The sequence below is a fragment of the Diorhabda carinulata genome, chromosome X (genome assembly GCF_026250575.1).
Source record: "Diorhabda carinulata isolate Delta chromosome X, icDioCari1.1, whole genome shotgun sequence".
NCBI lineage: Eukaryota > Metazoa > Arthropoda > Insecta > Coleoptera > Chrysomelidae > Diorhabda > Diorhabda carinulata.
The window spans coordinates 21,436,303-21,463,521 of record NC_079472.1 but is presented as its reverse complement, the minus strand read 5'-3'; the positions used below and the strand labels follow the sequence as shown (position 1 = coordinate 21,463,521).

Genomic DNA, 27,219 nt, shown 5'->3' with positions numbered 1-27,219 from the left:
GTGATTTGTAGATATATTAGAAACATCAAAAAGTTCAAAAGAGATTGGAAGAATTTGAATTATATATAAGGCTCAATAACGAATAGGCTCATTGTTTGAGGTCTCTAGTCACCATATCTACTATTTGTAATGTTTCAAAATTCATTATAATTTGTACAGAGAAGAAAAATATTCAAAAAACGTATAAAAAACATGAAAAATTCTCGAAACTAGGCAACTTGCGGTACCTCCTGTTTCCCCCTACCTCGACATATCGAGCTTATATATATGTTAAAATGTCATATTTGACCTCTACTACTCAAATATCGTATTGAAAATTCGATCCTGAAAAATGTATTCGGTGTATTGAAGAAAAACCGCAAGTTTGACATATTTTTCACAAAAATCGGAAAATGGGGAAATTTTCAATTTAAAATTTGGGGCACTTCTCAAGGTCGGATCTTGAAAGTAATGACATATTCATGTTCAGGAGGGTCAAAATATATAAAATCGACCCTAAAAGCGTCAAAATTGCTCACCCCAATTTTTCACGGGGGAGTCCTCAAATATAGACACCCAGCCCCTTCTATGGCGAATTTTGTGGGGCTTCCGATCTCTAAAATTGCTGCCCAACATACCAATTTTCATGCTTCTATTATTAATTGCCACTTTTTCTTTAAAATTCTCTGTTTGCCACTGCACTAATAGTAAAGAGTAGACGAAAATCTTGGAAATAATGGATTTTATATTCTGCAGCAATAGTTCAGCAATCGAATTGTGGTATAAACGAAATGTGACGAAATGTCTATTATTACCTGGTTTTGAATAATATCAATTCGTTTTGCCATTCATGAAATATAATTTACGCAGTTGAAGCGGTTTTTTTTCTCGTCATATGCACCATCATAATATATAAATAGTACATTGAATTGAATTACAAATGAGACCCAAGATTAAATTATACTTTTTGATTTAAAACAATCAGTATTAAGAGTTATTATTTATATTGTTCTTGTTAACCTTGATCGGCATGTGGACTCACAATACGCACAAGTATTAGTTTGAAAATATGTTGCTAAGGCTGCGGTCACAATAAGCTTTTCAACAAGCCTACCACAAACAGGTTCAAAGTAGAAATAAGTCAATTGCAATCCAAGGGCAATACTTTGAAAAATAACTCGAATTTAGTATGTATATGGTATAATTCATTTGGTAAACTCTTCTTTGGTCTATTTATATTTATAGTTGCTAAGGCGTTTACCACATTACTTGCTAAGTTGATCGAGGTTAATGGGATTAGATTATCCTCGCCTTGTCTTGTCGGATTTTGCACCCTTCAATACAATATGAGGTTGGTCGTTTGTTTGAAGATCGGACTTCGTCAATGAATCGCCTAGTATACTGGACTTATAATGGTGGGCTCACACCATACAGTCTTCTGAAAACATGTACCACAAGTGTATAAAACTTCCATAGAAACTGGAAAAGACAAAATTTCAGAGAAAAGGAACGGCAACTTGCCTGACTTTTCAAAATAAGAAAAAGAGCCGTAAAAAAAGATCTGTATAGTGTGAAAAGTGATTATTACAGTAATCTAGGTCTTTCCATATAAATATAGCAAATTATTAGCTTTTGATGATAGTGATTTTCATAACCATTTATAAATGAACGTAGATGTCTATAATCTTCTTCTTCTTCATTTTTAAGATCTCATGTTCTGTTAGTTTTGCAGGTTCCTCTGTATCAGCTCCTGTGATGTGGACTGCTAACTGTCCATCCATCTCTTAGGTGGTCGTCCGGGTTCTCTTTTTCCTATTGGTTTCCCTTCAAGTACGATGCGGGACAGTCTACTCTCTTCCATTCTTCTCATGTGGGCGTACCAGTATCTTTTTCTTTGTCTCCCCCATCTTACGATGCCTTGCACCCCACATTGTTCCCAGAAGTCTGTTTTCCTGATTCGATCTACTCTTGTTTTTCCCACTATAGTCTTGGGCGTCATTATTTCGGCTACCAGAAGCATGCTTTTCGTTTTGTTGGTTTCCTCTCTGGTTTCTATTGGGTATGCCATGATTGGATACAAGTCTTATAGATCCTAACTTAGCTTGCTTGTATTCGTTCGTCCATATTATCTACTTTCAGGCAGTCGCTTTGTTGATCTGGCTTATGTCCTTCACTGGGTTGTGATAACTCGACAGGTCCATACCCAGGTATTTGAATTGTGAGACTTGTTCGATGATTTTGTCCTGCACTACCAGTTTATGTTATGCTTTTCGTTTTTTCTGTAGATATAGTCATGTTCATCGCTTGGCTGACCTGGCAGAGTATGTGTAGTTGTCTCTGTAGGTCGTCCTGCGTTTCCGCGAAAATAGTTGCATCGTCGGCGTAGCATACCATGCTGAATCTTTTATTCTGTCCCATTCGGTATCCCATATTTAATGATGATTCTTCCTCTATAATTCTGTCCATTAAGAGGGTCTCCTGCCTTTACTTTGGTCGTATTGTTCGTATTGAGACCGCGCACTGCTCTTACGATGGTGTCTGCCGTTTCTTTCGATATCAGTATATTTATGATGTCGGAGAGGCGTCTATAATGTACTTTTAAATTTATATACACCTATGTGAAAAACTAAGACTCATACTTACGTACATATGACTGTACGGAGACACTGCAATATCATTTACGACCGTAATTATATGGGCAGTTGAATTCAAACGTAGTCGTCCGACAGAATCTGCGACAACCAGTGAAATAATCTAAGAAGTTCAAATGATACTGAACAAAATAAGTCAGATTTTTTCATCGATTAAATACTGTAAAAGAAACCAGAACCCACAACTACACTCCTAATGAAGAAACAGTCAAGATAGTGTATTTGAAACAGCGAACCTGTTGGTGGTTTCATCAGCTCGAAAAGTGATGGCGACAGTTTTTTTTTTTTGGAAAAGTCATAGGATTGTGTTAATCGACGTCAAAAAGGTAAAACAGTAATCGCAAAGTAATGGGCATAATTACTTGATAAGATAAAGGAAGAAATTGCAAAAATACGACCGCATTTGAAGGAAAAAAAGTGCCCCGTTTTTAACAGATTTGGCCCCTACAACTTTTTGTTGTTTGATAACCTTGAAGTTCCACTTGCAGACATCAGACAAAGATGTTAGCGCCAAGTTTGAAGAGAAAGAATACAACTTTTATTTAAAAGGATTATAAAGGTTAAAGCATCGCTAAGTGTATAGACCTAGTCTTGGTTAATTATAAAAAAAAATTTCTTGTTTTAAAATGCTATTGAAGTTTATAAAAGTCTGGATCGTGTGATCTGTCCACAAGATTTTATAAAAATGAACTGATGAAAATTCTTATGAGACCGCCTTGAAATATTTTTAACACTATTTACCATTAAATTTCAAATAACGAAAATTTTTATTTTTTTATCGTACGTACATTTTTAGAATATTATCAATACAAGTACAAAACATATTAATTGACTTTTATTTTTATTTTCAGAATTAGATTAAACCGAAAAAAATAATAGGAATATATAATAAATAGTGCAGTTCTAGTGATGGCAATCACAAAGGTCGTCGAGCAATGGGAAAAGGAGCTAGTAAATTAAAGAGAAAATCTAGTATTCAGAGTATGTATACCATGTAAAATTTTCAAACAAATCCTTACTATCGTCTTCAAAAAAGTCTCCTTCCAACTCAATACAAGCATACTAAGGCTTAATCCAATTTTCCATAGAGTTGTTGTAAGTCTGGCCGGTACGGTGGGTGAACCATGAATCTTTTTCATGTTAGCATCAGCAACAATTATACTGGAAGTGAAGGCACATTATCTTGCTGAAAATCCATGAATTGTCTGCATACGTTCACGACGAAGAGCTTCACGTAGAGGCCAAGTACAATTCCTTTGATCATGCGGAACATATTCATGGTGAACCACATCATGGTAATTGAATAAAACTGACTTTGGTTTCGGTTCATTTTTTAAGGGGCATTCGCTAGGCAGTTCCGGTATTCATAAACCCTCAACCAAAATCCGATGCCGATGTGATGATTTTTGTGCATAATTTCTTAAAATTTTCTGATGTTATCGTTGTTGAAAGAAGTGAATGGGCGATTCGTACGAGAGAAGTTTTAAACGACCCCGCGACCTTCACTGAATGCTTTGTGCGACTCAATTACCTTTGTTTGTGGTAAAGTACCCTCTCAAAACACTTCCAATGATTTCGTAGCCGTAATTCCATGGAAAACACAAAATTTCAAGCGAACTCTTTTTCTTAGTCAATATCAAACAACTTTTCGCATCAAAAGCAAACAGTTGAAAAACACACACTAATTTGGGTGAAACTAGATCAAACCATTCAATATCTATCAACATCGTTTGAACAATCATCTGATTCCATAAAATTATTAACATAAAGATAGAAACAAATTTTACCCAGTTTTTCACATATTAATGTTTTTTATGTGATAGTAGAAAGTGAAGTATAATTAAAAAAATTCTAGTTTAATTTAAAGATATGTGACGATATGTTACGTGTTTAGTTTTTGAAGGATAACGCTAAAACTCTTTTTTGATTAATGTAACTCGATCGGTTCGAAGGTGCAGTGAATAGCACAGAGGTCCCGGGTCACCATAAGCTAACCAACAAAATATTGTAAACACTAAGAGATAAAGCTTTGAGATATCCACCACTGAAAGGTGTAACAAAGTGCAGACCAGAGCATTTAGTAGAGTTTTCGAGAATTGGAATTCATATTTTTCGTCTGAACTTATAAGTTGACTGTACCTACATTTACATAATTTATCTTATCTCTGTTTATAATATTGATTCTGTATGTGGTATCTATTTAATCAAACAGTATTGGCAGGCGACTGAACATTTTATTACAAGTATAAAATATATTAATAAAATTATTTTTATATGTTATCGAAATTATGATAAGCAACTTTGTCAAGTAAGGACAACGTTATGTTGTGAGCGACTTAGAAAGAATAAAAGAAACAAGTCCTAGTTATCAGGTTATTTATTATTTAAATTAGAAAGTCCAAAATTCGTTACATGATCATAATTAAGCATTAATTATTTACATTAGTTATACATGGTGTTCCAACTAAAAGTATCCACTATATAAAACTATAAAGGTAATAATTTTCCAAAAAACCATCTTAGCTTCTAGTCTCTAGATTTTCATAGCTCGAGTTAACTGGTAAACACTAGAGTCCTAATCCTTACGCCGAAAAAAAAACATATATATGAAAAGTTGATTCCTTTTTATTTTTTTGCCATAGCTCCTGATTTGTGTCATCTTTTCTCTCTTTTTCAAATATTTCTGCTACCTCTTGATTCTACGTTATCTTAGATTTGCCTTTCTTCATTTAGTTATTAATATGTGCTTTCCTTATAGCTGGAACTAGTCTCTTATTTGTCATTCCAGCCAATATTTTTTAACGTTTAAGCTACCGATTCAATCGTTCATTCTTTCTAATTCTGTCTTGACTCTCTTTAATTACTTCATCTTCATCTGCTTTTTGTTCTGTGAGTACCTAGCTTTCACTACTATTTGTTAATAATGACTGGTTTAAATGTTGCTGATATATCTGATTTGAGATTAATTAACCATTAGATTTCTGCGATATCCGAGTCAAACAGATGCTCTTTTTGCTGCGAATTTTGATTATATTGTAGCACGAAGTAAACTAAAAATATTTAGTTCATTTTCTAAATAATATGTTGTAAAAGTTGCATGCTCAGTTAAATATGTGTCAGTTAGCATCAAATATTTATACTTGTCGTCATAGACCAACAAAGAGATAAGAATAACAGCGAAGATATGCATCAAATAACTACTGACGAGTTGAATACAAAATTTCATCATAAACTATAAAAGTTTATCATCTAAAAAAGTGAACATGTTAAATGTGACTTATCACATTGTTTCATCGTAAAGTAAACAGATAGGAATACAACATTGAATGAGAAACACACTTCTGGAGTTCAGGCTATGTACATTGAATTGATTATTTTATATTATACAATGGTGAAATGAAATTTAAAAATTACTATGAAGAGATGCGTATTTCTTTATATCTTATTTGATTCCAAAACCTTGCATACTGTGAGAAATGTATATTTGTTCGCTATAAATAAAATATTGTTGTGGGATTGTGGCGAAACTAATCAACAAAATGTACTAATTCTATTATATTTCAGAACTTTCGAATACCTCTGTTATCATCGTCTGGGAATTAATTAGTTAAGAAACATTAGATTAATCAACTTCAAAATTCAATATTCAAATTTACGCTTGATAAAAATACTGTATTTAAATACAATGCTTATAAATATAGTTATTGCTTTGTTTAGAGTAAGTTGTTCAAATACTGCAATGAATAAAAGTACTGTTCGGCGTCATTATAAGAAAAAATCTACAAAAGATTATAATGGAACTAATGCAGTTACAGAAGTTGCTTTGAATTTAATAAACGTAGATCACAAAATGTTACTCAAAATCTAAGCATAATTACACATACGTGAGACACTTTTACAGAGGATGTATACAAATTCAAAATTTGTCATACTAGGTGACGATACAAGGTGTTTGTAGCTCTGTTTGTCTATAGGGGAGCCGAATTAATAGAACAAAAATTTTCATAAATTGGTATTTTTTTCTGACGAAACTATACTATATATAGTGTCGAATAGTGAATATTTAAATTCTATATATTGGACAAAAATAGTAAACCAAAACAATGATCAGTGCATGATTAGCACGTGAATATCCGTAGCAAAACTCGGCGGGGCATCGTTATTAGGCCATCTATTCTTAGGTTTTTTACTAACTGTTATTCAATTATCATTATTCAGTGTTAAGCTGGAAGCAATACAACAAGTCTGATTTTTTATTATTTGAAACCAAGTTTTTGGTTTTTTATCTTTTACAAAAAACATTTTTTTCACGAAATTTTGTGAAATTTTTTTTATGTCCAATATACACATTTTATTCGATTTGGAAGGAAAATTTCTCTATTCACATTATTTTGACATAATATTGAAAAAGTCGGTATGATTTTTGGTGCATTTGTTTGCTGAAATCTCAACTTTCTGATGATTTAAAAAATATTACCAATGGTAAATTTTCTCAGAAAAGGCAAAAAAAAGACGAAAAAACTCAAATCCGAATTTTTTTTCTTTATGTACAATTTTTAGTTATTACTTAAATCTTTTAACTCTATACGAAAAAAGTGTTATTCCATGTTACATTCATAAACATAAGTAATTAGAATCTAAAATTTTGATAAATATCAAAAATTGTATATAATGATTATACAAAGTTTTCGGATACGATTTTTATTTTGTTTTTTCCTTTTCTATGAAAGTTTACCATGGCCATGATAATATTTTTTGCACCATCAGAAAATAGAAATTTTAACGAACAAAAGTCTCAATGATTTTTAAAAAAGCCTATATTTTGATTAAAAATTGGGGTGCTTTTTCGATATTACGTCAAAATAATGTGGAAAACAGAAATTTTTCAAATCAAATAATGTATATTTGAAATGAAAAAGTAAGTTTTCACAAAATTTGGAAAAAAAATGCTTTTTGTAAAAGATTAAAAAATCAAAAACCTGGTTTTTTGAAATTTTTATATAAATTTGAAAAAAGTGGAAATACAAAAGTTTTACATCTTTGTCTTACCGACAACTTTGCTATACAACTTTTTTCCATAGAACTTGTACTTTCTTTTCTTCTTTTCATTTTTATTATATTCTCCTCCTTTTCAAAAATTATCGACCCTGGTCTATATTAGTTATTTTTCATTGTAGGTATGAAGAAAAAAACATTATAGATAGACGTTTTGCACAATTTTGAGTTGATTTCCTTTTTGTTATTGTAAAAGGCTTCTACCCTGCTCTAATAATTTTGCATAGTGATAGTAATCACGTCATCGATTCTTTTCCAATTATTAAAAAAACTACTCTATCTTACCAGAAAACTTTGAATCAGTTACTTATCAGCTTAACGAGACTACGACATGGTCTACAACAAGCGGCTCTGTGGAAAATTGGGGACGTGTTACATTAGAAATAAAATGCTTCACAAAATGACTGTGTCTGAAGCAATAGTCGAGTGGTAAACCAAAAAATCTTGAAAATAACATCATCATCATCAAGCCTTTCAATCGTTTGAATTACCGCTATCGCTGTCGCTTTAAAATCCTTTTTTGACGTGGATTACTCCTCGTTTTCTATTTTTGTTTTCTTTATAGTTTGTTTTGGCTGCTTTTGTTATTAGTTTCCATTCCATTCAGTTCCGACATTTTGCCCTCTATATTAAGTTTCTCGACTTGTCTCTTCTCCTTGGCCACAATGGGATCCATTGCTTTATTCTTTTGAGCATTTCAGTTAGTTTTTGAGGTTTTTGAAAACAACAACTGTACTCAAATTAAAACATATATTCTATGAAATAACTAATGAATGGGTGATGATATTAAGATTTTGAGGAGTCGGTACTTTGTAAATCGACAAAAAGAATTTAGATTGAAGCTTTGATAATTTTTACATTAACTGAAAAAAAAAATAATTGAATCATCTTCCACGAATACTTTTTATTTTCCTAGGAATGTCTATAATAAACATATTGCTATCACTGACTCAACATTTACGAGTATGCATTATGCATTCATACGATTTATCTCCAGTTTCAGGCACCTTGATAGGCTGATCAAACATTAGGATCATTATTGTGACGTACAGCTTATATGTCGATGTGTTATAAAATTGAATATAACATTTTTAGTATCAACATTTGGATAAATATTCATATAATTAAGTATGTGATGATTGAACGTGTTTAAATTTATTTTGGTGTTTTATTGGGTATTAAGAATAATGAATAAATATACTTCAAGTCGATTCAGATCAAGTGAGTAAATGAATCAGTTTTGTAAGATATTGTTAAAACCACTTTCATAAAACGTGAGAGGATGCGTACACCTTCTGTTGATGCAGATCATAGTATAAAACTTGCGATATAATTTGATTTTTGTCATTAAATTTATGTTGTACTTTATGGTAGATGTAGAAATACAACAAATACGCTTTTTTAGATTTGGTAATGTAATACAAGGTCTATTTATCAAAAGTGACAAAATGTTGAGGGTTAGATTTTGATTTATATTTTGGGAAACATTTAACCAATTTTAATCTTCAAGAACTTTCAAATCTCACAATTTTTAATTAGACTTTTTGATATGATAAAAACGAAAAACAAAATTAACAAGAATCTATACCAGAAAGCAGAAATTTTTATAAATTGGTATTTTTTCTGACGAAGCTACATTATGTATAGTCCCGATGTTGGAAATAAGGCAATTCCATCACATAATTACAACAAAAAAGTGAAGTCTATATATTGGACAAAAATAGTAAACCAAAACAATGATCAGTGCATAATTAGCTCGTGAATATCCGTAGCAAAACTAGGCGGGGCATCGTTATTAGGCCATCTATTCTTAGGTTTTTTACTAACTGTTATTCAATTATCATTATTCAGTGTTAAGCTGGTATCAATACACCAAATCTGATTTTTTATTGTTTGAAACCAAGTTTTTAGTTTTTTATTTTTATCTTTTCTCGAAACTTTATGAAAATTTACTTTTTTATGTCCAATATACACTGTACTTTAATCGATTTGATACATTTTTTTATTTAAACAGCTTGATACCAATTGTGAAAGTTAATGGTACAAACTCGTAAAGTATTACTTACTGTTTACTTACTACCCTTGACTAGTATTGACAATAATCTCAATTTAATATTATTAAGAAGAAAAATGTCTTTATGTCCCAAGTGCTCTGGATCGCTAACTCCTATATCTGTTTAAGCTTTATCCTCACCAAATAGTAAGCAGGGCAAACAATACAATGCATTTTTTCTGTAACTACCACAAATTCAATCATTTTGAGTTAATTTGTTTATTTAGCTTTTTCCCCCACTTATAACAGTTTTTTTATAATAATATTTAGCGAGGGCTTACTAATCTTTTCTATTTACAAAATATTTTGGTTATAATTAAGTTCACTCCACAAAATTGCCCACACTATATTATATCTAGTCTATTTTTAATCAGTTCAAAACGTCTCAAAAAACTATTTACTCCTTATTGAATGCAGTTAATTAGGTTAAGAAATCGCATGGTGCTAGATCTGGTGAACGTGGATATAAAAGAAAACTTTTAGTAATGTGACACGTCGAGACGCGTGGTCTTGATAATGAAAGCTTCAGCCTAATTTTTCTAGTCTCTTTATTGTAAAATTAGGAGTTTACCTCTTAGCATGAGCTAAGCATAAAATTTAGTAATGATTCGTTTTCTTTGGTTAAGACCAGGCTTGGTCTTGCAGTCTTGAAGAAAAAACTAGACTAACTTTAGGTCTGCAAGACGAAGATCTAGCAGTGCAAGACTTATGCAAGACCAGGACCAAGTATTGGAGGATACAGCATACAAAGACTCTTGTGGTGTCGTGGATTTTTTGCCATTTGTAGTTATTTCTCTTATTACTGAAGTGCAAATAAAGAGGAAAAATTTCCTTTAAACGTTTCTCAAAAATTGATAAATGAAATCAACATCCTGGTCTAAGTTCTTCCAACAGAAAATGTTGGTAAAGAATAGTAATGTATTTAGGATTTTGAAAACTATACGAGAAAAAAATGGTTCAATAGAAAACGTTGTATTTATTTGCTTCATGTATTCTACTTTGATAATGAATTAACAACAAATTTATAATTCATTATAAAAAATTGATCTTTCCTCATTTTTTACAATTATAAAACCAAAAACATTATTTGTAAAAATGTTAGTTCAAAAATCATCCTTGTTTTGTCCTACACTGTATAATTTTTTTTAACAAAAGTGGTATCCACAAAAGATTTTGTTTATGGATTTCAGGCCCCGGTTTGAAAACTGTTTACCAAGTTCTAAACTGATTATTTTTAAGAGTAGATTTTTCCTTTTTCTTCTTTCAAATCACTATCTTACCCTGAAAATAATTTTTAAAACTTATGAAAAAGTGGCCAATAATTATATAATTAATTTCAGAAAAAACCTATAAAAGACAGTTGCATCTTCTTCAAATTTGAACACTTTATATCTGTAGAAACTATTCATAATATTTATACCAAACAACACAACATTCCTTATTTCACAATTCTTTTTTCATACTGAACACACTGTTTACACTACCACTACACCAACAATTACACTGTCTGACGCGCGTTTCGATAACCAAGTTATCCTCTTCAGAGACTAAAGTTGTTCACTTTGCATCACTTAAAAAAATATTAATATTCAAATTTTGTCATAAAAATGTACCTAAAAAGTACAAAACTTGCAAGAATCTTGGTGCAAGACCACGACCAAGACTGAACCTGGAAGTCCAAGACAATTCATTAGGATGCAAGACCAACACGACATATACAAGTCCAAGAATAACATGGTCTTGTATTTACTCATCACTAGTTTCATTTGTACCCCATCTATTGAAATCCTTTGCGCGAACTTTTATGAGATTTTAAGTTTTTCGCTAATATCAATAAAAGTACATTTTCATCTACTTTTGGGGTCTTTTGGGACTTGACCGTTCCGTTTTTAACTTTAAAATGGCTTAAAATCTATTATTCCAAACAAACATTAGTGAAATGTAAAGTTGTAGGACTGACACGTAAAATATGTCTTTTTGTGCTTTGGCTAAATTATAACAGAAACAAATTTTTACAATAGATACTTGTTCCAATATATGAATAAATCATAATTATTCAATCCTATAATTCAAATTAATATAGTTAAAATCATTGTTAATTTTCAGATCTAACCTGGAGCAAATTTGGCTCCCTTCCTTTACGTTCAAATAAATCTCGTTTAAGAAAAGAAAACGCCTTCCAGCCAGCTAAAAAACACAAAGATGTATCCGTTTGGTTGCGAGAACTCGAACTCGAGGAATACCAAGAATTGTTCAAGACTTATCAGGGAGTGGAAGATCTGCTGGAGATGTCTGAGCAGGATATCAAGGAGTTGGGAGTGAAAAAATCATCGCACAGAGCGAGGATAATCAGTAGTTTGACATATCTACGAGCTAAATATCATGGTGAGTAATCATTATATTCGAGAAGCATTTTTTCAAGAAAGTTAGTTAATACAACAAACTCACGTAATTTACATCGTATAATTCGGTTCACCACCAGCCGGTAGTGGTTTTGAACCATATGTATTTAGGTGATGTGTTCCCCCTCTCAGTTCACCTCCTAACTTGCATCGTACAATTTTCTTTCAATGCTGGACTCCTTATTTATTTCTTTACTCAAAAGATTTTAGAATGACCTTTTGGGCTTATCTGTGGTAATTTCAAATGCTCTTCTGAAGTATGAGTTTTCCCCTTTCTGTTCTCACCTACTTTGGCATAAAAGTCCGGTTTAGGTTAGGTCCCGAATATCTTACAACAAAAATGTTTTTAGATATTTAACATAGAGGTAAATCTGGAGTTTAATGGCTGTCACACAATGTTTTCTTGGAAAATATGACCTACAGGTACAATACCAATACCATTTGCTCATATCAGTACTGGCGATAATACTGAATCAGTTATTGCTGATGTATACAGAAAACTGTTTACTGAATTAGGGTTAGAGGAGAAGTTGAACTGATGCATTTTGACATAATTCCATCCACCTCTTATTGACGAATGAAGTAAATGAAGGAATATAAGCAGTCTGTACTGTTCTTTTTGCGGACTAACACCAGTGAAAAGTAACAGGGATTCGACGATCTTTCACTCTCGGAAAATGCTGTTTTCAGTTTCGCATGCAATATCGTAGGAACAATATGCCTCAATACCCTGACACGAACAATACCAGTGAGTGATTTTCGTATAGTATTTGGCGGCACGTCAAAGCTGAAACTTAGAATGTAGTTGTAACTGGATCCATCACATTTAATTAGCAAAAAGTATTGGAAATATTGTGGTACTGATGAAAGATTATTTACTAAAGATCATAATTTCAGTGTGAATATAAACAATTATAGAAAAATATATATATTTTGTTCAATTATATCATTCTGATGTATATTTATAAACTATTTCAGAAAATATCATCGTTTCGCCTATCCGCCACAGCGTTGCAGTCGATAGTAGAAGCAAATTGAAACGTGACGATACCTTGTAAGTAAAAGTGATTTCTTCTTCTTAAAAAAAGTTTTCAAAAAATTTTAATTATATATTTCTATTGAGTATAAATTGATCGCAAAGGTGCCTTAAATTATTAACATAAAGTTCCTCTAGTTTGGAGTAGATTAATACAAAATATGAAATCAACTATGTTATATTCAACATTTTCAGCAGATTTCTATAAAATATTTAACCATATTAAACGACCTCATCCACAATTGTTAATCTTTCTCACCAAACACCTTTTTATACTTCAGGTGTGTAATTACAAGAAAACAATAATGATTGAAATTATTTGAAATAAAAAACGTGAAATAATCATGTTTTTTATTTATGGATTTTAGTCCCTCTAGTAGAAAATTTATAGAGAATATTTCCAACAAGTCTAGAGCTGCTTACACAAAAAAACATTATTTTGATTTAAATTTTATATCAAAACATTTTTCATACATTCCAATCATACCCTATTAAAAGTATATGTGCTGAAACTACTTAACTTCTACTAAACAAATTCAGAGGTTAAGAAATGCTACTGAGGGCCGGTTTCTCCACGTTCTAATAAAGTGGCAAATAATTATTAGCCACATAACTTTAGTAGGAACTTTTAATTGTCGAATAAATGTTTACCGTTTCTTCACCCTAGTTGGTTAGAATCCGAACTAACTAATAAGTATTTGTCACTTTATTATGTATTTAACAAATAGTCTACTGTTGGTAACACTACGAAAGATGCCTATATAGCAAAGAAGGAAAGAAATAAGCGGTTTCCTATGATTTGTGTTTATGACAACGACCTGTGCGTAATTATATTTGCACGTATTGTTAAGGTTAATGTTGAAGTAGTCGCTAGTTGGAGAAATATATGTTGGTCTGAAAATTATAGATTATATTGAAAATAATTGATAGGAAAGGAAAAAGAAAACGGTCAAAAAATTTTATAATCGGACAAAAAATTAGGTAATTATCTAGATTAGGTTACACCCCTCCGATTTCGTTAAAATTTTAGTTAAAATTACGCTGAACAAGAATATATATATATATATATATATATATATATATATATATATATATATATATATATATATATAGGGCGCGGAAATCATCCCTTCCGGTACTTTTGTGCGTTTAAAGAATCAAATAATTGTAATGATTTTTCAGTGATTGTAATATTTAAATTAATCATTGAAATCTAACCTAACCTAAGAGTTTTCGATAACAGCAACCCGTGCTTGTGATTGTATTTCATTTTGTAGAGAAGTATGTAGGTTAGGTTATTTTCTTTATAACATACTAAAATTTTAACGAAATCGGAGGGGTGCAACCTAATCTAGATAATTACCAAAAATTGTAATGATCAATTTTACGACGAACGGAATGAGCTTATTCTGAAATTTTCTGTATCTCCTCAAACAAATCTTCTAGATCTTGAAAAACATCCGTATATTCAATTATTTGTATGACGAATATTTCCAAAAATGAACTAATCAAATATAGGTATGAGAAACAAACAAACCACTTTTGATGTATATTAAAGGTTAAGTTTCTATTAAAATATTTATAGTCCAAGAGTCTAGCTACGTAAAAACGGCTCGAAACGGTTACCAAGATCAGAGCCTGAAAGTTGTTAGTGATTATATAGCTACTCTGCCGGTGTGAAACGTTTGCGTATAAAAATGCCAGTCGGTTTTCCACGTTGTAAGACTTGCGAGAAAAATCGAAACGGTTTCCACGTAAAAATTGTTTAGAAATGTTCTTAAGGTCTCAACTAACAGCGGTAAAGCAGTGGCAGAGGTTTAATCGTACAAAAAATCCTTGGCAGAGGCGATTGAAAAGTGTCGGAAAACCCCCCTGAAAAATCCAACTCTCTTCCCGATTATATATTATTTTTATATTATTTTGTAGTGTGCATTATTGAAATACTATGCCCAAAATTTATTTTTTTAATATTTGTTGCAGTATCGATACTAAAATAAAAAGTAATATAATCTATATAACGTAAATAAGGTATAATCAGGAATAGAGGGAAATGAACTTTGATCATTTGCTAATAAAAAACAATACTTATTATAAAGGTTAATATGCACTAATACGAGATTTTTGAAATTACACATCGTCATCATCCGTCTCTGTCTTATCATCATCATCATCATAATCGCTAACACCATCATCAGCTTCAACATATCAGTATCGTCTCCTTCACCACTATCAAGAGTTTCAGACGGTTCGGACACTTTGTCTATAAAGAAAAACAATGTTATTATAAAAAAATATATCGATAAGCTGAGTGCAAATAATGAAAATATATACCATCGTCTTCTGCGATTGCATTTATTACGAGATCTTTTATACGCGCCGGCCACTGGGGTCCTTCGAACCAAACAAACTCAAAGGTGGAGTTTTCTTTCTTCCAACCACATTGTTCCGGTGTAATTTTTTGTTTGTAATTATAAGATCGGCATTACTCATGAAATGAGACCGTAAGAAGTGTTGGTACAGTTCTCTTTAACATGGCGGTAACATTGTAGAATCAATGGTTGTCGAATCAAATTTCTTGAAGCTTTCATCTGTATCATTGAAATCGTACTTTCTATTAAATATTGCTAATCTGGCCTCATTTACTTTTCTTACACATTTCTTTTGCGAATACATTGGACATACAAAGTCTTCCTGTACATCAAAAACCTTTGGTCTATTCATCGATTCGTCAGTCAGATCGGAAAACGCAATTTGGAATGATTCGCATTTTTTCCAAATAGTATATGGTTAAAAAATTCGAGTTTCTCAGCGAGTTTTAACAGTAACGTCAGAATTTTTTTTAAATTGTTAAGTTAAAAGTTAAAAGCTAAAGAAGGTTGGGAAAAAAGTTGGGCGCGGAAACCGTATCGATTTTTCGGGGGGAATTTCCGAGACTTTTCAATCGTCTCTGCCTAAACCTCTGCCCCTGCTTTACCTCAAGAACATTTCTAAACACTTTTTACGTGGAAACCGTTTCGATTTTTTTCTCAAGTCTTACAACGTGGAAAACCGGCTGGCATTTTCATACGCTAACGTTTCACACCGGCAGAGTAGCCATTTAATGATGTACTAGGGTTTAACTTACAACTTTCAGGCTCTGATCTTGTGAACCGTTTCGAGCCGTTTTTATGTAGCTAGTCTATTAATTGACACTTGTGACTGCCTATTAACTTATTTGGCAAATAACTCGATTTACTCGGAGATTTACGTTATTAGAAGATACAGACACCGAATTTTTGGTTATTCGGTAAATAATAGTGAATAGGGATTTTATTAGGAAGTGAAGAAACCCGGCCTAAGACATTTTCTTCATCAAAAATAATGGTAATTCATCGTTCCCAGTAGAATTTTTGTTCTTTTATTAATATAGTCATAATAGGTCATAATAGTTCTTCATTAGCACTAAATGAATTTAAAAACAATGAACATTTATTGGAATTCATCTCTTGCAGATGCTTGCAATGGCAATAACTTGCCGAGCTAGGTAATTTCGAGAATATTCTCCTTCCTACAGAATCTACACTCCTCATATTCTGCTAAACATATTTCCATGAGGCACATTCTGTAATTATAGTTTGTTTTTGATGAGAACCAATTATTCTTTCATCCAGCAGTATCGAATTTAGGAAGAACCTTTTTAGATATATACTATTTAGGTTTCCCAAAACTTCTGCTTACAATGACATTTTACCACATAATAGAAAAACTGTAATTTAATTGATGATTCTCAATTTCGGTCGAGTGTTTCACTTTTTTCATATTTTCTCTAATCCCTGTATGACCAGGACCCACATAAAAGATTTTCCATTATTCTTCTCAATTACATTACGTTTTCTTCTGTCTATGTTATATTTGAGTTTATTACAAGGGACTCCAAAGCTTCAGTAGCTGCTTAACCATCAAAATGTTTGATATGATCAATTCCATGCATCTTTCCATAGTAAATATAGCACAGAAGCCTAGCAACGATGAGGATGTGGTACCAGCTCCACATTCCCTAGTTTTTGAACTATCTATATCATGAATACATTGTTTAAAAAATAACGAAATCTTCATATTTTCTTAATAAATATGTAATAGAAAACGTAGAATATAGTGAAACAAAACCACGTAGCAACGGTCAGGGAGGTAGGGGTCACAACAGTACTATAATATGACCACGTGGTTTTTAGACGCTTCCTAATGATATTTATTTTAAAGTTTATAAAAAAATTGTCCTATAATTTACAATATAAACATAGTAAAGGAAAATTTCTAGCTGTAGCAGCGACTTAATATTTTTGGGGTACACAACGTAAGGTCAAAAAATTGGGCGCCAGACCTAAGGCTTTTTTATTTGCGCCACAAAACCGTGAATCTGCCTCAGCAAATTAAAGAATATTATTTAAAAAATGAGAAAACTCACCCTGATGATGAGTACTCGGCGTCGCCAAAGCATTGTCTTTATAGAGACAGATATAGAAAATGGTCTGTCGTTTTTCGGGACAAATTTATTGATAACTAATTCAATGCAATTTGGGATCTGGTGAATTATTTGTTCCTAAATCGATAGCATCTCGGAGGCATATTTTCATTCATTGTACTTCTTTTAATCATTTTAAACTTCAAACGCTAGGTGTCAGATGAAGCTGTAGAGAAATGTACACGTTGACTCCAATTAATTTCATTTGGTGAAAAAGATAATAAAAAGTGATTTCTAAGTCATTTCAGACGACTATTGTCGAAAGTGTCTAGTTCCCATCAACTATGGGAAGAATCAAGTCTGATTAAAATCCTAGGGAGACTAAATGATAAACTCTGTAAAATAGCGGCCAGGTTTGCGTCATACTACAAACATTCAGGAAGGATCTAAATAACAAAACCTGATTATGATCTACCTACTTGGATCAATCTAAAGAATTGGATAGGATGACATCGGTAAATACAAGATTTTCCGATTACGAAAAGTCTATATTGAAAATAAAAAAGGAACTTGAGTCGGAAATCTCAAGTTTGTATTACACAAACAGTATGCGCCGGTAAACCACAAGAACCTGTATTTAAAAAGCCGTGAGCAGCAGAGCTCCATCACGAAAGTCGAATTTTTCGTCGAATGAAGAATTTAACTAATACACAAACAAATCTTTCCATAAAATGAATTTCTTGGAAATGATATCAATTCTCAATCTTATTTCTTTATATGGAAAATTTGCTATTCCTCAATAAATTTTCATTTCACAATTTCTCTCTCTCAAATGAAAATTCATAATTTCAATAGACCCGGTGGTCTCGAACCCTCTTGTTCAATTCCAATTGACAACAAAGAAAAAATTATCATAATGAAAACAAATTTCGAAAATGGGAAGTAAAAAAAATCACCCTAGCAACGATCACACTCTTATTATTCATTAAATTGGAGGTGGTCCAGTTCAACAGTTACAACGATCAAAATGATTTCGGGCGTTTTGTGCTAAAAGAACTGAAGAAGAAAACTTTGAACTTGAGAAAGACAATTCTTCAACATCACCCCTACTTGCATGCGAAGTTCGAACCCTCTAGTTAAACTTTTACTAGCCAAAAAATAAGAAAATATAACAAAAATGACCATAAAATGGAGAGGGGTGGAGATGGAAAGTTTCGACCTTAGACAGGAAATCATCTCGCAACTAATTCAACCTACATGTGACATTTCATTTTTCAGTCGCTTTTCGTTTGACCTGCAGAGGTGAGCAAAGGTCTTTGCACTGAGACCCCTCGAAATATTCATTTGTTTTCAACCAAACTCTAATAACATCAATCCGCCGCCCAAAAAGCCATGTATGCTAATTTTGAACCAAATCTAATAGTCTAATTTTTCCTTGAAAAATTCGACTAAAAACAATGAACATTTATTGGAAAGTATCTCTTGCGCATTATTGCAATGACGATGCCTTGTCGAGCTAGGTAATTTGAAGATTCTTATAGAAATCTTTACAGAAGTATTAAAAATTCCATTCTTGATAATGATGAAAAATTTTTTAAATATCCTTTTGTTCGTTCTAGTTTTCGTACTATAATTGTTAATTTAAATGAACTGTTTTTAACGCTTGAACACTGCACTAATAATAATAAACGTTCTACTCCTTTTGCACTTATGTTTTCATCATTACGTCTACTTCAAAAGGACATAATAATAATAACGCTGCCCATTCTGCATATTACACCTAATTAACATATTTTCCTTGGGCGATAAATGACGTAGTCGCTTTATCATACCACATACGCATAATAATTTACGGATGAGTTCCTGCTGGTTTTACACTGGAGAGAATATTATTTATCGGCAAATGGCATCCTCATAAAAAGTTCGATTCAATAGGAAACCATTATAATTTTTTATTCAACGACGAAGGCAGTTTAATATAGAAACAGTTGAACTCAATTAATTTAAAGGCATACAGGCTTGGATACATTTGAATTCCTTTATTTGTATCCTATTCATTTAATTCTCAAAATAAAAGATAACAAGATATGCAGATATACAGAGTGAAGTTTAAATATGAAAGTCTGAAATTATTTCGAAAATTGCTAGCAAGATTTTATTAACTTTGATTTTTAAGGGCTTTTTTATTCACATTTTTATGAGATTCTCAATTTTTCTACAAGTTTGGTTAAACTTTTTTACCATTTCATAGTAGATCTTGTAAGATTTGGGTTAAGGTTAGATTTATTAAAGATACCATTTACTGATTTCTATATAATTATTACTGCATCTAAATGTTCTTGATTTTAGGTCTCTCCGGTTTTAAAATTAGTTTTTTTAATAATTAAGAGACCTAAAATCAAGAACATTTATATGCAGTTATATATCAAAAAGTCTAAGAAATAAGAAACTAAAGAAATTTAATGATTTTTTCACCAGACATCCTGGATGATCAAATACAACATCATATCTCGTGGCAAGGAAAAATATACAGACTTCGGTAATCGTAGTATTCTTTATTTCTCCATTTGTCCCATATCTATTAAGAGGGTATCTTTTGATAGTGTCGATGATTCCACCCGCGACATAATATAAATATTAGCCAAGTATTTTCCTTCTGTATGTTCTATATCCATACAGAATATTTTTCACACATACAAGCTTATTAAATTGACTTAATTTCTATCATATTGTACTAATTTTTATTTGGCATTTGTTCCTTTTTTGTATCTCTTTCTAAATTGTTGAGCAAAGTTCTGCTCATGAGATTGTGCACTTACTAACAACAATGGATGTAGTCTTTCTGGTGTTAAGGCCTTCATACACTACGGGTAAACACGACAATCTTAACGGAACAGTTAAAATTGCGCGTACAAAATGGGCCAATCACGATGATGTTAACCGACGTTCTTCATCTCTGACATGGCCTGAGATTTTACAGGCTAACGTGTTCGAGCAAATCTGCTAGTGTATGTGGTATTCATTCAAATACGTCGTGAAAAAACATAGTCGTTCTGCAAAATGGCCGATACAAAAATGTGGAAAAGTTTATGGAAAATAAAATCTTCAGATTATTCCGACAGAATAAAAAAACACAAAGCGTATGAAATTATGATCAACAAGTTGCGAGAAATAGATCCAGAAGCTTTAAAAAATAATTTTCAAAAAAAGATTGATTCACTAAGAGGATCTTTTAGAAAAGAGATAAAAAAAGTATAAACATCACACAAATCTGGAGGAGGGTCGGATGATATTTACACACCACACTTCAAGTATTTGCTATTCCTTACAAATCAAGACATGCCAAGAGAAAGCCATTATAAGAATAAATGTAATTATATTTTAGTTGTAGGTGCAACAAAAATCGCTTATTAGTCCAATCAATTTAAACAACTCTAATTTTATTTGTACACTGTTTTTTGTCACTAGAGTGCAATTATGTCCTTGCGGTTCATCGTGAAACACACAAATGCAGACGTTCTTTTCCGACAGTGAATGTGCGTTTAAAGCGGCAATTTGATTGTCGTGTTTACCCGTAGTGTATGGGAGCCTTTAAATTGGAGACTGTATAGATTTCGACTACAAAAAGGCTTTAAAATTTCTCAATATTGTTGGTAAGAAAACCCAATTCTCCCAATTTCATATAAACGGTCCATTATGACTTTTTAATAAACACCAACAACAACAGTGTAAGTAGGTAAATTGTTCACTTGGTTATATTATTCTTCTTTTCCTTGTAACTTATACTTGTCCTATATGATTAAACAGTTATAGAATATCCTCGAAGTTTTTATGGAGTTAAGTTTAGTGTGGTCTTACTAAACTGTGAAATCGGATTGTCTATTCGCGATACGCCCTCTGACAACAGAAATGCTACACGGTTAGCTCATTTACGAATGATATAACAAGGGGGGGTTGCATCCCCCACCTTCAAATATAAGACGGGATGTCTCTAAACCAGACTAAAGGTGGATTTATGTACGTCCGCGTCCGCGTTGTCGTTACGTTCGACTTCACGTAAGCTAAAGGTTCGAACGAGAGCGTGGACGTTCGTGTTTATAAATCACCCTAATCTGTTTAATTTATATTGACGAGAACGAATGCGCCAGCGTAAAAATTTATAAATTAACCTTAAATGTAAAGATGAAAATATGTTAGTCTTAGTCGATTCATTAGAACATAACTCTAATAAACAAAATCGGTCCGTCGTATACAAATAACAAATATTTTACTATTTTTAAAGTGGAAAGGATGCTTCTAATTTATTATTCAATTCTTGGTCTATGCTTTTAGTTTTTCAGTTCTCGTTCGACTCCATGAAATTTGAGTTATTTCTTGAAATGCATCTCACATTATAACTCACCGTTATTCATGATAAAAATAAATAATATTTACTTATAGATAAAAAAATTTATTTAGGAACCAAACTTGGCAAGGAATTTATTTTAAAGTTGAGAACGTAAACTTATTCAAGAAAAACAAAAATAACTTAAAAGTACCTTGACTAGTAATATAATTATAGCAATTGACTGCATGACATTTCTGGAAGGCTCCATTCGTAAAGAAATCCATCTGCACTCTTGAAGTCCAGTTGTTTTACTGCGTTTTAATGCACCAACGAACAACAGACTAATTAATAAAAATATGTTTAGTACAAACTCACTGTACTGGCTTGTCTCAAATTTTACTATTAGGGCGCTGGTATCTACGCAGAAATGCCTTATATAAGGAATTGGAAAAACGGATTTATAGAGCTTATCTTCATCACGGTCCAGACATCATTCCATCTGCACTTGGAAAGTAATAACGTGGTATTTTTGCTTTGTCTTCCTCGCCTTAGTACTATCATTGAATTCGACATGACATGAAGAAACTTGATTTGGAGTGATATACACAATAGGATGGGATTGCCGTTCTTGAATAGATATGAACATTATCGGAATCATAACGATCGTCACCTTTATTGAAACGTTAAACTTTTCTTAATCGCTGTCACTGACGAAATTTCGAGAATAAGCATTTACTTAGAATTAAGTTAAATTCATTAACATATTGGACCTCGTCATATTTTCATGATAATTACTGTAATAACTCTTCTCCCATTAATTTTTTATTGCTTATGCGGAATCTGCTGCCCTTATTATAATCAGGTTTCGCTACCGCGTCGTTCAAAATCGAAGCAAATCCGAGCGGGGCTTATAATAACTAGGAGGATGTAGAAATTTATATACTCGATTTTCTTAATTATATGCTTAATTGGCTTTTGCAGAATTTATTACGAAGAGTCAGGCAAGGTTGTCTCGATTCACTCCATATTAATTACATAAAGCGAAACGGAAGTTAATTTATGAAGTGATTGCTGGTTGGATTCGTGTCCTTTTTGGTTTTATTCGTGATGTTCTACTATTAACTAAATCCAATTGGCGTTATCTATTTATATATAACACGTTTTTGAGTCATCGCATAAGTCATTTTTATATAATATTGGATATCCGTGAATTTGCCATTTATTTGACTTGTATCAAAGTTAATTATCATGTTTACATACAATGAAGCGCAGAAATCCTATTAAACAATTTAAAAATTAATAACTTACCTCGATGATGAGTTCATAGCCTAGCCAAAACATTGTCTTTATAGATACATATCGATAACATCTAATAACAACTAACCTATTTTCATTCACAGTACTCCAAAATTTGCTTGTTATAAATCTCTAACGATAGATTTTGTCCTGATGATGCCTCATTGCTTTGAAATACTACACAGATAGCAATACCCATTTTTTCATAAGTATGTTTATATTTTTTCGCATTAATATACTTTATATTTTCTTCTCCTAATTATTGTACGTTAATGTCAATAATAAATAGATTTGCCAACCGAAAATGATAAATATATCATGCAATAGTAGTAAATAATTAAGATATGAATTTTAATTGCATATTGTCAAATGTAATATAATTTTGAAATTACCATAACATGACGAACATTCTTGACAAAATTTTTGATGAAATTAACACTGAGCATAAAAAATATCTCGTTGATCATTTATAATAAACTGAATGGGCTACTCCGGGTCTGCTGTCAAGGTGAAGTAGTGAATTCATCACCACTAATAACAACCACCAGAGGCGTCGGTTAAACCAGAATCAAGATTTAATTTAATATATAAATGAAAACATGCTAAAAACATCTTATTCGAATATATTACAATCACTTGAAGTTATAAAATCTATCCATATATCATTAGTTATAGTTTCTTCTTAAAACTTGTAAAAACTATGAACAGTAGAGGTGAGGAGAACAATCTGTATATATGTAAAAATGTCTACCGAAATGTGTTGCATAAGGGTGGCGCCACATTAGCAACAGAGTAAATTTCTGCTAGGTTACTTATTAATTTGTACAATGAAAGTCGTTGAAGTTTACATAAATGAACCACTTGAGTCAAAAATGGTCTCAAACTTTTTAACTCTGTATACATCAATTCCTCTACAATTGCTACATTCATACCTTTATCTACACCAGCAACATAGCAAAACTACATTGACAAATTGTGGTTATTTACCATAGTTAACATGAAATACTAAAAACTCGTAAGAGATGTAGACAACCCACATATCGTTTCTTCGAAACTAATAATTAAACTGTAAAATATATTTAGAGCTAGATAATTATGTTCGTTTTTATTCAATATATTTTATAAAAAATTCAAGTTATCGAAATAATTTTCTATTCAAATATCAACTCAATTTTATGAATGAAAGTAATCGATTTTATTTACATGAGACATAAAGATATAGGCAACCCACTTCTCGTTTGTATTCTTATTTTCTTTTCTTTATTTTATAAGGTAACAGAATTTTTAGTAATCAACTCGAAGAATCTACTCAAATTTATTATTCATCAGCTGTCTCTCTAATTTGTTATGCATGTTCCGCCTTTGGCAAAGAATCTTCCAAAGACCTGCGGTATGAAAAGATGTATCACATGTCATAATCTCAAATCTTCTCTTTTTATTTGAACTCATCTCACAACTATTTCAAGCATTTCTCACAACCAATATATTGAAAAAATAAAAAAAAGACAGTAACAAATAATATATGGCGATTTTACCTTTCCTCTATAAAGTCGAATTTTTGACAGGATCGGCTCGACCCTCCTTGAAACTATTGAGTTAAATTTCAAAATGCAAAATGTTTAATCCTTGTTTTCAATTAATACATATATTCAGAGTCTTTAGATAATTCATTAGATTAATTTACATATATCACAATTATAATGAAATTACACAAAAAAAAGCAAATCTACGATTTACCCTCAAAAATATATTTTGGTAAAAATACTTCCGTATCAGCCGACTTAAAACCTTGATAAAAAGATACTAATTAAGCAATTTTGAGGTAACATAACTAGATGTCGTCGATGATTGACTGTTGAACTGGATTTGTGGAATAAACTAAACGCCAATGCTTTTGTTTATAGAAACTTAACGCATTTAATAAAAAATATATTTTCCTAAGTTTTCGGTCAATTTAGATAACCTAACATACGATAAAGAAAACCTAACATAATGTCTAAAGTAAATCTAGCCTAATTTACCTAATCTAAGCTAAGATGAACATAACCTAACTAGAAAATAGATTCGTTCCGCTACTTGAAAAGAACATTTTTGAATTCTACATGAAAAATTAGATCAACTTCTATTAAGGTTAGTTCTTGAGATATTTTTTGCGAAAATGAATAGTTTGAGTAGAAGTGCAATCTCGTTTAATCTATTTAATTTAGACAAGTCATGTCCATAATAGTGATTTGGGATACCTTGAACTTCTGATAATAGTTGTTCTATTATTTTATAATATGATATTGAAGATTACTTTGGCTAAATCAAACATTAATGACGTCAAATGGTACGCCATCGTCCTTCACGACGAGCTGAATCGATATATGTATGGGAAAGTACTGGGACTAGTGATCTGAAAATTTGCTTGCATGGGTTTTCCGAAATGCTCGTTTCAGCTACAATAATTTCAGTTCTCTGAAACTTCCAGTTATACCGGAAGTAGTCCCAAACATCGTTGTTTTAAACGGAATGCTATAGTTTCTATTAAATTTTTTGAATCTACGCGAAATTTTAATATAACGTTATATGAGGCATAGTATGCCGAAAATTCACCATTTTTTAATTATTTCATATTTTCGAAATTTTTGGACACATGCAGCTCCAGTGAAAAATTATATTTCTATGTTTAAGTGAGTCAGGTCTAGTAGTTTTTGGATTTTGACAAATAACACTTACAGCTTTCAAAATCTGTGGAAACTTTTAAATGAAAATTAAATAAATAAATTATTTTCTTACTATACATCTTTCCCCTCTCCAGCTAAGCCCGCATCTCCTAAAAATAGATCCCTCAATATAAAACCCTCCGTTTAATTCATAAATCCAATTCAAAAAGCCGTATTGAAAATCAACCAATTATTGGTAAAACAGCATCTGAGACCTGGATAAATGGATTATACGATATTGCTAACGCTAAACTAACGTGATTATGATGTTTAACCGAGTATACCAAGTATAGCCTTGTGTTATTTTTTACTCCTCCCAAACCTCGACAACTTTTTAACATAAATTAGTCGGTACATTATGGAATAATTTTGAATGTAACTAGTATTGATAGAAATTTATTTTTGACAAATTTAATAGTACATAGACCAATTCAATCGACTGCGTTCTACTCAAATTAGTATCACTTCAATTTTTCGTGAATCTCTAGTAGCTAAGCTAGAGCCGCATCTGCCTTTAATTTCGCGAAAGCGTCTGCGTATACCGGCGCAAGAACCTACCCCGCGAGTTAGGGTAAAATCAATAATCGAGGGGTTAGATTAAAAGACCCATAGTGGGGGTGTGTCAAAATCAAATAGTGGTATATTCACCGAGATATCAAAGATATCCGTGCCTGAAGTTTTCTTGCAACGAAAATATCGAAAACCATCACTGTCATGCTGCTGCCTAATGCGATATTTCCGAAATTTTGTAACTTAGTGATTTCACGCAACACCAAACAAGTTAAGTGCACGTAACTAAATTGTGTCGACTGTTAGATAAACTGAGTGCTATAAAAATCTGAAGATAGAACATCTGCCGCTCCAGAGAACCACCATGACTTGTAAATGGGTTTAAATTAATGAAGTGAAATGGGAAACATAAAAAGACCATTCTAGATGTGGTGAGTTGTTGACATAAGTATGCCTTTAATTATTCTTTGTGACTGATTGAAGTTTTAAGTGGATTTTTTATGAATGATGATAGTAGTAGTAGTAATAGTATAGTGACTATAGAAGAGTACTGTGTCTTTTTTCGTTTGGATTAATGTAGGGAAACATTTTCATTTTTCAAATAGAAAATTGAGGTAAATATGATACTAAAAATATAATTATTGTCTTATGTATATGAACCAATGATTCTCTAGTATGAAAAGTAATCTTTATTTACTGTAGTAACTTTTTATAAATATATATATTTATATATATAAACAAAAATTTTCATAATCAAATTTTTA

General features: G+C 31.7%; 2 protein-coding genes across 5 annotated transcripts in view; one reads left to right on the top strand and one right to left on the bottom strand.

The window, feature by feature from the left end:
- LOC130900954 (breast cancer anti-estrogen resistance protein 3 homolog) overlaps positions 1–27,219 on the top strand; it is a 71,420-nt gene that overhangs the window by 17,216 nt on the left and 26,985 nt on the right. For 2 of the 4 annotated variants that reach the window (XM_057811975.1, XM_057811973.1), the window contains exons 2-4: positions 3,482–3,611; positions 11,845–12,123; positions 13,119–13,194. In XM_057811975.1, the coding sequence (XP_057667958.1) occupies positions 3,566–3,611; positions 11,845–12,123; positions 13,119–13,194 (401 nt within the window). In that variant the 5' untranslated portion in view covers positions 3,482–3,565. Of the gene's footprint in view, positions 1–3,481; positions 3,612–8,500; positions 8,907–11,844; positions 12,124–13,118; positions 13,195–26,572; positions 26,887–27,219 lie in introns of those variants that run through there. The other 2 variants (XM_057811974.1, XM_057811976.1) reach the window with 2 other exon arrangements.
- Positions 1,745–2,047, bottom strand: LOC130902374 (uncharacterized). Its single transcript, XM_057814477.1, has one exon. It carries the CDS (start codon positions 2,045–2,047, stop codon positions 1,745–1,747), a length of 303 nt encoding a protein of 100 aa, XP_057670460.1.

Coding starts and splice junctions, on each gene's coding strand:
- LOC130902374 (XM_057814477.1), bottom strand. CDS start 2,047: ATGGCATACCCAATAGAAACCAGAGAGGAAACCAACAAAACGAAAAGC.